Consider the following 13886-nt stretch of genomic DNA (forward strand, 5'->3'; position numbering starts at 1 on the left):
TACATCTGGACTTTATCAGAGGGACTGTCTGACTGCTGAAAGGACTCATCTGGATGGCTTTTCTGGAAGGACTGCTGACCTGCTAGTTTTCCTGCTGCCTGCTGAACCCTGACTCTTCTGAAAGGATACCGTCTTCCTCCTCAAGTGCTCTCCAAGGGCTCGGATTGAGCTGGCGGCGCCTGGGCTCTCTTGCCGAGAGTCCTGACTCACTAAGTGGTGTAAATATAGTTCCTGGGCCCTTGAGAGTGAGTTCTGGTGAACCAAGAAGAAACCAAGTGCATCGACTCCAGAGCAACTTCGGAACCCGGGCCGCTGCCTGACTAACCTCTGCTCCCTGCATTGGAGCCGAGGTCCCCGCTGATTGCAATGACGCAACAAACCCAACACTGCTGCAGCGCCTCTCAAGTCCTGCCACAGTGTGAGCCCTGAGTGATATTTCTCTGAGGTCCGGGACACCCAACTCCAATACAGCTGCACCACCTGTGGCCCCGTGGTTTGATCGCAGCACAGCAAAGTCGTAACCTCGCACCTTGACCTGCTGGATTCATTGACCTCCCCGGATCGTAAGGAACTGATATCTCAACAGAAGTGCTGCATCACCTCCCCTACAACTGTTCGGAACCCAGATGCCTCACCTTCCCTGCAACTGGCGGCAGTAGGGAACCAACTCCGCACCAGTTCCAGTGACGCCTCACCGTCTCGACTCTGTGCAACGTCTATGTTTAACAATTTACCAAAGGTAATGTGCCTGGGATTCGTGCGACAACATGACCGGCCTGCACACACTTGCAAGTGGCGTCAGACTGTTGGGAACAACTCAGTCAACAATGTCCTGATAGACCCACTTGGAGCTATTGTGTTTTTAAGCACTTTACTGATATTCAAACCCTTAAATCTTTTCTTGACTTGTGCATGTTGGATTTGTGTCATTTTGGTCTTTTTTTATTCAGATAAATATTTTCTATTTTCCTAAACTGATGAGAAGTACTTTTTGTGACGTTTTCACTGTGTTACTGTATGAGTTACTGCACAAATACTCTACACATTGCCTTCTAAGTTAATCTGCCGGCTCTGTACCAAGCTAACGAAGGGTGAGCACAGGATAATTGAGGTTGTGCTGTGACTTACCCTGACTAGTATTGTGGTCCCTACTTGGACAAGATGCATTCCTCTGTCCATTGTTAGAAAGTGGGTCTGTATTTGGCAATCATTGTGTAGCTTTAATTTGAAGCCAGTGCAGTAATTGGTAATTTTTCTATTCTTTATCAGTGACAAAATGCTCTTTCCCTCATATGCATAGCCCTTAATGACAGTGAGCATGAAGTAGTTAATCAACTCCTTTTCTGAAGCATTGGGGCCCGTATTTATACTTTTTGACGCTAAACTGCGCTAACGCAGTTTAGCGTCAAAAAGTTTAGCGCCGGCTAACGCCATTCTGAAGCGCCATGCGGGCGCCGTATTTATTGAATGGCGTTAGCCGGCGCTAGCAGACCGGCGCTGCCTGGTGTGCGTGGAAAAAAACCACGTACACCAGGCAGCGCCGGCATTGGGGAAAATGGCGTTAGGGCGTCTTAAAAATGGTGCAAGTCAGGTTGACGCTAAAAAATCGCCTCCACCCGATTTGCGCCATTTTTAACGACGCCCAGACGCCATTTACATGACTCCTGTCTTAGTAAAGACAGGAGTCATGCCCCCTTGCCCAATGGCCATGGCCAGGGGACTTATGTCCCCTGGGCATGGTCATTGGGCATTAAGGCATGTAGGGGGGCACAAATCAGGCCCCCCTATGCCAAAAAAAATATAAAAAAAATAAAAATGTATACTTACCTGAACTTACCTGAATGTCCCTGGGATGGGTCCCTCCATCCTTGGGTGTCCTCCTGGGGTGGGCAAGGGTGGCAGGGGGGTCCCTGGGGGCATGGGAGGGCAGCTGTGGGCTCATTTTGAGCCCACAGGTCCCTTAACGCCTGCCCTGACCCAGGTGTTAAAAAGAGGCGCAAATGCAGGTTTTTTTGCCCCGCCCACTCCCGGGCGTGATTTTTGCCCGGGAGTATAAATACGACGCATTTGCGTCGCAGTCATTTTTTTAGACGGGAACGCCTACCTTGCATCTCATTAACGCAAGGAAGGCGTTCACGCAAAAAAATGACACTCATTCCTCATACTTTGGTGCTAGATGCGTCTAACGCCAAAGTATAAATATGGCGTTAGTCTTGCGCCGAATTTGCGTCGAAAAAAACGACGCTAATTCGGCGCAAACAGAGTATAAATATGCCCCTGTGTCTCCTCCCAAAGATGAGCCTTGGGGTTTCAGAATTTAAACCACTGTAAAGTCAAATGGCAACAGACATTTGTGTGAGATTGGAGGACACGCAAAGGTAAGAATGTATTACCTCAAATTCAGTGAATCAGTTCTTAGTCAAAGTTATGTATAGTGGCATCTTTCGTGTGGGTTTGTTATTTTAAAGGGTTTTACGACTTAAACTCTTCTTGAGAATGAAGCTGAGTGGACTGACGGTGGAGGACTGATGTCTTTCCTGGGGAATGTTCTCCCAGCATTACAACAATTATATTGTTGCATCAGGTGATTTTGATGCTGTGGTACCAATATGGCTTTGCTGTGGCAAGTTCCTAGCCCTTTCCCTTGCCCTCCCACATTTCAATATTCTTCACCTCATTTGGCTATACAACAGAAAGACCCCCTTATAGTCCCCTAATCTTTGATGGTTTTTTTATTCTTTGTCCACCTGTTCCTCTAGTACTTCCTATTTACATGCTTTTTCAGATAGTTTGCGCACTGTCTCCTTACTCACTTTCTGCTTTTATTTTTTGATTATTGGCAAACATGCATATCTAACAACTGCAGCTTAGCCATCATTGGTCGTTTATGCACATTGTATTGTCCCTTTTTGCATTTTGTTGGTCATTACCTAATTTCTGTTTTATCAACTATGACTCATCCATATTATGTATACAAAGAGTGCCCTCTACTGTCCTTTACGAATAACAGGGTATTAGGTCTGCCAGCTTTAGCTATCTTTCACACTGTTGCGAAAAATAATTAATACATTTCATAAAGTAGTATTTTGCCTGTTTACCCGTGAGAAGTAAGGGCAGAAATTAAGAATCAAAGGAGCTCACCTACACCACTACAAACAGCACCTCAGTCGTCCAGCGACAACTCGGTTATCTTTAAGTCAAGTAATAAGGCCGAATCTCACCCTACCGTCTGCCCCAAGGTCCCAAAATGCTGCTTTTGTGGTAAATCTAGTGCCAGAGAAACTACAGATCATCACATCATGTGGTAAGGTCTTGGGATATAAACTAGTGCTGAAAAATGGGTAATACTGGGGGCCATTCTTCAAGGAGATACTGGAGATATCACCCGCCAATGCAACACCTGGGGTGCTTTTCAGTTGTAAGCAACAATTTCATAACCCTTTTACAAATGAGCTTGCTTTGCTTAGTGCAGGACAAACTTTTTGCTTACAATATTTAGAAGCTGTGTGTGCAGAATTAATTTACTGTGTATGCTGAGTAAGCTCTCGTGATATTCCTTGCTTCATTTGGAAAGAGAAGTGGAAATGTAGCTTCTGACAACTGTGATCAAAAATGTGTTCCTTGGTAATGGATTAATGGGGCATTTTATTTATTTGCATTCCTGGTAACAGTATGTGGCAATTACCTTAAAACTTGCACTAAATACATTTATTTTGATTAAATGTTTAGCAGGAGAGCTAAACTTCTATAAATCTATAATAATGGGCGACATTCTCCCTTGACCTTCTGGGCTCTGCCTTTATGTTGATAGCTAATTTGTTTCTAAACATAGACGTTAAATTCAATGTAGTGATGGGAGAGACATATGGGTGAGGTGATATATTTGTTTCTGTTAGAACAGTAAAGGCTGGAGTCCAATTATGGCTTATTTTAAACAAATAAGGGAGCAGGATGGATAATGTACTAAGTACAAGTGATATTGGAAACAAGCAAGCTCGCTCTAAGGATCATTTTGGGAAGGAAGATGATTGCCAGCAGTGCCTATGTTGTCAAAAAACATAAGTGCCTCAGTTGAGGGTTTAATGAAATGTGCCTCCAGTACAATATTCAGTTCTCTGGTTGTACTGAATAAACAACTACCTACGTCATTCTCAGATAAAATCTCTTTATTTATATCATAACTACAATATCACAATTGCAATATTAACCTTGCTTTCTCAAATTTGCTTCAAAATGCACGATTTTCCCACTTTTTCTTTCAAAAAATGTCCGGTGGGAGAACGCTCCCAAGCACCCACCCCCCCGAACCCCTTGTTTATGCTGGTCAGGCTCGCTCACTACTCTCGCTTGCCCCAGGCACTCATCATGAACTTTAATGCTCCACCACTTTCAAATGTCGCTAGCTCCCATTACTCCTGATACCTTGTACTGCTTTTCATGAGTCTATCCTTACAAACTAATTAAAAGGAGGTTGTTGAAAAGAAGTGTACACCAGGCATGCAACTTCTCATCTTAAGGCAGGCTCTCTGACCAACATGTGCGAATGGTCATTTTGCCACTGCTGAAAATATTAGTGGATTCACATATCAGCTTGTCAGATGGTGCTTAGCGCGTCTAAGATTGCAAGCTGAAGTAAGCAGCAGCATAATGTGGATTGCATTAGCTACCCACTATTGTAGGTGAGGAACACGGTACCGTTGAGGAGGTGCATAAGCAGTGGCGGCCGGCAGCTTTAGGAGGGAGGGGGCGGGTGGGATACATACACACACACTCACTCATTCTTTCACACACAGACATGCACGCACATCCATTAACAACACTCATACCGTTCAAACATGCACGCATGCACCAAACATTCATTTTAAAAGATTGCACACACTCATTGTTTCACACACACATGCACGCACACCCATTAACAACACTCATAACACTCAAACATGCACGCGCGCACCAAACATTCAATTTAAAACATCACACACATACACACACTCACACACACACACTTACCTTCAGCTTCCAGGTCCCAGGAGGGTTGGGACTGCTGCCTTCCCTCATTGGCTGACCTAAGGTCAGCCAATGAGGGAAGGCAGCAGTACCAGCCTCGGCACAGAGTGGGATGGGGTCAGTGAGACTGCTGACCCCACCCCACTCTGTGACGAAGTGTCACTGATTGACACTCACGCTGGGCACTTCAGGTCTTAAACCTGAAGCGCCCAGGGAGTGTGTCAATTGGTTACGCTTTCCTCGTCACCCAGGGGAGGGCCTTGAGGCACCTTTGCTGATCCGAGGAGGTCACGCCCACAGGAGCTATGACCTCCTCAGCTCAGCAAAGTTCAGCTCAGGCAGCCAGGAGTCTGCGCAAATCATAAAAAGGTGTAGAAAGACAAAAATAAGCCATTGCAAACCTTGCGCCAAGGCAGGCACACGATTGGTGAGGAAAATAGCAATCATAATGCATCAGGAAGCTGTAAGGAATCCCATTAGAATGTAGTTGTAGAATGGGAACATAAAAAAATCAAGGTGCAGTGTATTATTAGAACACCATCTTGTAGGCATGCAATGGGCATATTCAGACTTAAGCAGTGTGTTCACTGTAGTGATCTATGTGTCAATGAGTAGAATGCAGGAACAATGAATGTGAAATTGACCGAAAAAACTGAAAAGTGATCATAAAGAAAATAAATGAATACGTGATAGAAGAAAACTAGGATTGTGTGAAAAATAGAGAAAATAATTACGCAAACCTAGAGCACATGACAAAACTTAAAATCAGTGATGTAGGTTCTTAGATGCAGTGTTTAATTCGTAAAACAATAAGTGCCGAAAAGCAAGGTTTCGGTCAGGAGCCTGAATAGTGATGAGTCCAACTAATGCCTCTTTAATCCACAATCTGACACTCACTTCCTATCTACCCCCCTCTTGCAGATTCTTTTTCTTCCTTGCTTTCCCCCATTGTCACTGTTTTCCATCCTTCTCTTCCTTTCCCCCTTTCGTGTTTTTCTCTATCTTGTTCTGGATCATAATATTAAGGGAAATGTAACTGCCAGTTCCTAAAAAAAAACATGAGTACCAATGGGACCCACATCCAACCATCAGCTCAAACTAAGTTTTACCTCTAGCAGAGACTTCTCTAGGATAAAGTATGGAGAAAATGTATGCACAATGTCAAATGTAAGCAGAATATTACCCTACACTTTTTCCATTAGAACCGTCATGTAAACATCTCAAATCATCATCTTTATGTAGTGAAATGATTCAGAAATCTCCACACAGTTTGTGTCAAAATGCTTGTACACCTCTTTAGTTTTCTACTTTACAATAATATAAGTTGCATTAATTATAATGAAAATTAATAAAAACGAATATAAGTAAGCCTGTGCGCCCTCTAACCAAAACGCCAGACGCAATACATTTAATATTATTTTTTTAACAGCAAACATATACTGTCACAGGTCTAAAGGTTCGCTAAAACATTCCTTAAACAAATACATTTAATTAAAATGGTAAATCTTACCCAGGTTTAAATAAAATTGCCCATCCAGGAATAAACTTTGGATCTCGTGTAAAGAGAAGAATAGCAAAGAGACAGAAAAATACAAATACCGCCTGTTCTGCAAATCTAAAATATAAAACCAAACAGCAAATAAACGTTTACAAAGGAAAACATTTTTTTAATTAATAGTGCAAACGAATAACTGTACTTGCTTAGTGTGTTTTTTCATTTAACAAGTTGGCAGGTTATTTGAGCAGTTCTTGTAGTAGTTTAATAACGGCGAATTGTCAACTATTACTATTACACTAATACAAATTAAAAGAAAACAACACAAACCCTGAAGTCACACAAAAATGATAACTTCTTATTGGAACTTCAAATCAGCAATCTATCTACATTTTTTTAAACAATCCAAATAAAATATCGACGCTCAGTTACTAAATATGCAATTCAAAGCCTAAAATGATATTTCCAATGCCCATGTAATCTACAGCCGGTATATCCATTAGATTACATGGGTAATGGCAGTTCATAACCTCTGAAGTGGAGCAATCTGAGCTTCAAAGGACTATGAATCCTTTAAAGGAACAGTTTGAGATTATAATTCAGTATCTCTTTAAAACAGAGGTTAACTCAGAAAATCATGACACTTTGATCCCCAGTTCATTCAGTGTCGAGCCAAGGATTCCTCAGAAAGTTCAGACCAAATCAATAACTTATGCAGTCCAAGCCCTGGCAGACTTAGCAGGGATGAAAGTGCTACAAACTTGATCCCAAACTAAAAGAAGGTGATACTATATTAAATTTAAGTCTTAATAGGCTTGATGAAACACCACAAACTAAACCCAGTATTTTGTAGCAGTGTTTAGCAGAGACATGCATAGTGTATATGTATATGAAGGAAAACGCTTTGCCTGCAAAACTGACAAAATCACATCTAGCTTGTAGCCGGCTGAAATGCTTTCTTAGTAGAAGGAGAGCAAGATGGTTGGACATGAGGCACAGACTTTGGTTGTTGATCATCGAGTTCACCAAACATCATGTCACTCTCTTCTTGGACTCCGGCATGTGTCAAACATCTTCACAATTTCTTGCTTGAACTAAGACATTAGATTCAAAGCTAATGACAGCCACTTAAAATCCTATCAAAGGTTTGCAAGAGTGGCAGAGGTGGCCCAGTATTAATGTAGTCTAAACCGAATATTTGATTGATGGCACAGATGTGACTAAAAGAAATGAATATGACAATTGAAAGATAGGAAATATAGAAATTCCAGTATGTTACAACAGCGAAGCTCTGGTGGGTAATTTTGACTCCAGTGGGAATGTGGATGAACATGTAAACCATGTTATTGACACATATAACTTCCACCTTAAAGTTTTAGGGAAAACAAGGTACCACTAATCATAAGGGAACTGAGAAATAGTATCAAGGTCTTATATTAAAACCCTTCTACTTCATCCCAACCTCTGCTACCACAGCAGTGTAACACATTCCTAGAAGTTCTGCATGTGTTCTAAGAACTGCATTGCTCCCTGTGGAGCCTTGTATAAAAAGAACCTTGGCATTGACATACAAGGCAATCCCGGGCAACAAACCAATGTATCCCTTGCATTCAACACAGAACTTTCAGATTTGCAGAGAAAAAAACTGGCAAGTCCTCAAGTTACTGTAAGAAAGAACACCAATGCACGACCCTTCTAAGCCATAACTTTCTCAACTTTGAAATCTTTACTCCATGAATCATTGATCGTAAGATATACTTAAAACACTGTTTTAATCAGTGTTGATGGAACTTCAGCATGTATATGTTATGCTTTTGGTAATGTAGTACTTTATCAGCCTGCTAACGTATTGACAGATTGATTGATAAATACCAGAATGTATTGACCTGCAATATAGGCCATTGCCACAATATACAAGTTTAAATTGAATTACATGGTAAATAATATTGGAAATACATAGTATAATCTTTAAAATCTAACAGATTCAAATCTTTACGTCCTGCTACTAACTGTAATGAAAGTAACTACTAGCAAGAACTAATCACTGTGCAACACAAAGAAAGATTTTAGATGGATGACGTGCATATTAAAGTGGAAGTGCTATGGACCTTCTAGCTTTTTCAAACGTGTAGGTCGCACAATAACATAAGATTCATCAGGCATCCCGTCCTTTAGGGTGGAGGGGCCACGCCCCCCCACCTTTTGCCCCTCATGAAGAGTGCCTGTCAGGCTGAGCAAAGGTCAACCTGACAGACATTCACTCTTCATGTTCAGCCCAGGCAGCCAGGAGCGAGACATGCACGATTTGCACAGATTCCTGGCTCCCAGAGCTGAACTTTTCTGGGCTGAAGAGGTCACAGCTCCTATGGGTGTGACCTCTTCAGCCCAGCAAAGGTGCCTCAAGGCCCTCCCCCTCTGTGACAAGGGAAGCGTCAGCCATTGACTCTGACGTGGGCGCTTCATGTTTAAGCCCTGACGCGCCTAAGGCGAGTGTCAATCAGTGACACCTCGTCACAGAGTGGGGTGGGATCAGCAGTCTCACTGACCCAATCCCACTCTGTGACGAAGTTGAGACTGCTGCCTTCCTTCTCTGGCTGACCTAAGGCTGTGTGTGTGTTTTAAATGAATATTTGGTGCATGTGTGTATGTTTGAATGTTGATGAGTGTTGTGAATGGATGTGTGTGCATGTGTGAATGAATGAGTGTGAGTGTGTTTCCCGCCCGCCCCCCTCCCTCCTAAAATAGCCGGCCGCCACTGAGAGTCATATGGGACAGTATTACCAGAGACATTTCATAGCTAGAATGTTTAGATTTTTATGTTATATGAATGTTGCACCAATAATAAGCTTTTATTTTAGGGCCTCAGGTAAGTATTAGATGGGTGATCCATATGGCTCGTTAAAACCTCTCAATAACACTTACTCTCCTAGTGGGTCACATTTTGCAAATTCAACACTTAAGCTACGCAACAGTTAGTACCTTCACAGAACACTCATTGCCTATAATGGTACTCATTCCCTTTTCCACCCTAAACCTCATGAAAAATGAACATGAATTTGAATATTACAGTTTAACAAAAAGGAATTAAGGCATTGCCTTTATCTTAAATTTCTTTTGTTGGTTCAAATGATCTTGAAACATGCAAGTAATGGATTGTGTGTGCGTTTTTCCTTTTTTCTCGATAACAGTAACTTTGTTATCTGAATTAATATGAAATGCAAAGTACCATCCTGTAATTTGAGTGAGCCTCTAACCCAAAGGGGCCTACAGTGCTGGATAAGTAAAGGTTGCTTCACTCTCCTTTCATGTTTTACTTTGGAAGAAAACCTGCAGTCGAACCCAGTCCGAGGCTCCAGTGCACCACATGGTCTTGGCACAAGTGGATAAGTTATGCCGCCTTACAGTAAACAATGTTTGACTTATTACAGTGTCATGCTTCACAGAATAACATCTAGTGATGTTTTGCACAGTAAGTGGTTTATTATACTCTTGTGCACCTACATTTCTGAATATATAATCTTAAAAGAGCTTTAAACCTTAGACCTTTCTTTATTTGGGACAGTTCTCAAGTACTGGCAAACTACTGTCACATAGCGTAGCAAAACTTTAATCTTTCACCAAGTGGTACTACAAACATTTAAAACAATATATATTTACAGTGATGCACTGTTGCAAAGCTTGCTATTAATCCAAAGCAGGCTTTAGGAACAATTTAAAAGTTGAGATTTGCGGTCACCTAACCCTGCTTAATTCTTAAGGAACATTTGTAGTTAACTTACTTGATTGGTCCAAGTTTCCGATAATCTTCTTGTATAATAGCCAATGCTTTGTTTTCTGCTTCAGATCTTAGTTCAGATTTCTTTTTTCTAGAACATCTAACAAGTTATCAAAAATGAAAAAAATACCAATCTATAAGTATGGTTCAATTTTAAAAATGTAAAGCTGAAATACTACTAAATATTTGAATATGGACAGTGTAAAACAAACATATATATTTATGTGATCACGAAACGACATAGAGCATGGAAAATAAAACATTTTATGACTGTCTTTTTGATAATTATAACAAAGGTTTGCTTTGCTCAGCTGTGATTAACTTATGTGGATGTAAGTGAAGAAGTAAAACAAAAGACCTGGGGCTAAGCCTCATTATTAGTTTTCCCTGGAATGAATAAAGAAATGTAAACAATCTAAAAACTGCCACCAAAGAGAAATATGAAAACAAGACGCTTCACGTGTCCCTATCAGTTACAAACTCAAATAAAATAACAGGAAAACGGAAGTGGACTAAAGCCACTGTCATGGAGCAACCATGTGTTGCAGGGTGTCAGGATATTTCGAAGCCATGGTCTAATGATTAAGGCCAAATTACTGTCTAATTCAATTATAAACGTGGTTTGATCTCCAACACTGCCAATCCTGCTGAACAGAGTGTTGGAATGAGCAATGTGAATAGCTCTGTAATGTATGGGTATGAAAATCATACAGGAGTTGTATCTGTGGCCCGTGCCATGCCCCTTGCAATCTCCAGCCCTGCCTTTCAGACAGGCTTGAAGGTAATGCCAAGACCAGAAAGTAAACAGGGTCCTGATTAACACAATTTACTTTCTGCAGCTGAATAAAAAACTTTGCCTTACGGGTGATCATAACGGCAATGAATTATCTATGACAAGGAATACATTAACAGCATAGCTCACATGTAAAAATGGTCTACCTGAATTAATACAGGTGGATGTAATCACTATTGATTTTCGGTGTCTTCCTATTATTAACCAGTATATTTTATTCTTGGGGTATACAGTAGTGGAACCAATAGATCATGATGGTTAATGATTTCAACATTTTAGATTCCTAGTGTTTCCTCTGTGAGGAAACACATTTTACGCAGTAAAAAGGGAAATGTTTAATCTTCCTATCTTGTGAGCACTTTGTTTAAAATACGTGGTGTGTATATATACATAATAAACATTGATCTGTGTTAGTAGTTATTGTATAATTAGCTCATTATGTACTACTAACTTCAAGTATCTATTATTGTGATGTTTTCATGGTCATGTGGTATCACTTCCTGCTAGACTGAAGTGTCATAACTCATATGATGTCACTTCCTATGATGGCATTGGGGCAAAGGATGGGTACCCTTGGCATTTTGGTAAATTGGCATGTATGTGTATGAGGGTGACAACTACTCAGTACCCTAAAACGAATCATATTTCCTAAATCAAGTTGTAGCTGCCCTAGAAACTAGTGATGGGGGTCTGTGTACAACATGAAACACAGACAATACAACTCAAGCCCAAAACAACTTTGCTAGGACTGTGTTTTCATCCCAAAGCACGTGTGAATGTAAAACGGGCTGCAATGTCAGAATAAATCTAAATAGAGATCTACAAGTAACAACAATGTCCAAGGCTTTCTCAGATGATCAGACATTGAAAGTCAAAGTCTAAAGCGGCCATAGCATGATCATTTCCGGTTGTACTTTCTTTTTTCTGTACAGATGACGTTCTCACCATTGGAGAAGGGCGGCTTCAATGGAGGAAACAAATCAGGTGCTCCTATTTTAGCACGAGATTTTAGCTGAATTTGGACTTTGATCTGTTTGTTTATTGAATACGGAAGAAAACATTTAATGGCTGGCTGCAAAGGAAAGTGAACGATTGAGAAGGAGTGCAACATATCTTGGTAAATATTTATTTTCTTTAATTCGTTCTTATAAATTGCGGACTGGATTTTGCATCAGGAGCATTTAAAAAGACTGTTACAAAATCAGTATTTACACGTCTGTCTTGAATGAACTGGACCGAGTGGTATTAGTAGAAACAAAAACAATTCATTGTTATCGCATGTAAACACTCAAAAAAGGAGCAAATTGATTAAGTTACCTTATACGGACTGCGCCATACAAGATGGAGATCCAGAGCCACCCAAAGAAGAGGAAAAGCAGCATCAAAGGGAAGGCAAATAAAAACCAAGATCCAAAGTTCACCACGTCGCAGCCTGGAAAATAGCTTTGCAAACACAAGTTATGTAAATAAGAGTAAAACATATCCTGCAGCACATCTGTGGGCAAGGTTTACAGCTTGTACAAGGACAATGGCAAATGTTGAGAAACACACCGTGATTTCAAAGGTGAACATAAATGCACTGCACTCTGACCCTTCTAGATCAGTCTTGCTACCTGCATTGAACAATTCCAAGAACAAAAACTACCCAACTAAATAGATAACTATCTGTAAGCCATTTTCTCGAATTTCATTTGTTTTTAGTGGGGAGGGGTAAAATCTGTGTTTTTCCACAGGGGGTCATTAGATCAGATTCATATATGGTACACTAAACAACAAATACTTCAGAAACTTTTAAAACAGATCCTTGATGCCTAATACCCCTTCCCATCTCTAGGCTCCATTTACCTTTTAACCCTAAAAAAACTCACAATCCAACCATCACTAATCCCTACAAAGCTTCACCAACCGTAAAATGCTACCCATTCCTGACCTCTAAAACGCTTCACCACCCTTAAACCTCTCTAATCCCCGGCACCTAAAAACTCTTCACACCCCTAAACTCACTGTTCCCTGAACTCTAAAAACCTCTCATCATCCCTAAACTCCACTTATCTCTGAGCCTTAAAAACCCTCACCAGCCTATACTCCACCCATACCTGAAATCTAATCCCACCCCATTGATCCGCCCATCCCTGAACCCAAGAATCTTATACCACCCTCAACTCCACCCATTCATGAGCCCTAAATGACTCTGACCACCCAACACTCCACCAATCCTTGACACCTAAATGCCTCTCAACTCCCACTTGTCCCGAACCATAAAAACCCTTCACTTTCCCTAAAATCCACTTATACCACAAAATAAAAAATCCTTTCCACCTCAAGCTCCATTCATCCATGAGTCCTAAAAATCTATCAGGACTCCTATAATCTTCCCATGCTTAATCCTAAAAACCCTTTCAACCATTATGCTCACCCATCCCTGAACCTTAAACACTCCAAACTCCATCCATACTGAACCATCCCAGATCCCTAAAGACCCCTCGCCACCAATTAGCTCCACCCATCCTCGAGCACTAAAAAACCCTCACAACTCTAAACTCCACACTTCACCCACACCTGATCCGCTAAAACTACTCTCCCTCTAAAGAAATACGTATATATATATATATATATATATATATATCAATCAAAACAGAACCGTTTCAGGGTTAGAGTGACGCATAAATTATGCAAAAAAGAAGAGAACTCTGGGTAGTTCCCAAGTTTAGGTGGAGAGCAGCTCCAGTAAGGAGCATCCTTCAACACCAAAGAGACTCTAGATTTGCTCCACTCAAATGTCTATCTAGCAAAGTTTTTAAGCATAGGATCAGCACAGT

The 13886-nt window shown here is 41.0% G+C and overlaps 1 protein-coding gene across 1 annotated transcript in view; it reads right to left on the reverse strand.

Annotated features, from left to right (window-relative positions):
• Nucleotides 1-13886, reverse strand: part of SLC13A3 (solute carrier family 13 member 3) — a 346390-nt gene that overhangs the window by 100038 nt on the left and 232466 nt on the right. Inside the window, exons 6-8 of the mRNA XM_069243573.1 lie at nt 12385-12510; nt 10279-10374; nt 6515-6619 (exon numbers count right to left, since the gene is read on the reverse strand). Of these exons, the coding sequence (XP_069099674.1) occupies nt 6515-6619; nt 10279-10374; nt 12385-12510 (327 nt within the window). The remainder of the gene's footprint in view (nt 1-6514; nt 6620-10278; nt 10375-12384; nt 12511-13886) is intronic.

Source organism: Pleurodeles waltl, chromosome 7, assembly GCF_031143425.1.
Source record: "Pleurodeles waltl isolate 20211129_DDA chromosome 7, aPleWal1.hap1.20221129, whole genome shotgun sequence".
NCBI classification, from domain to species: Eukaryota; Metazoa; Chordata; class Amphibia; order Caudata; family Salamandridae; genus Pleurodeles; species Pleurodeles waltl.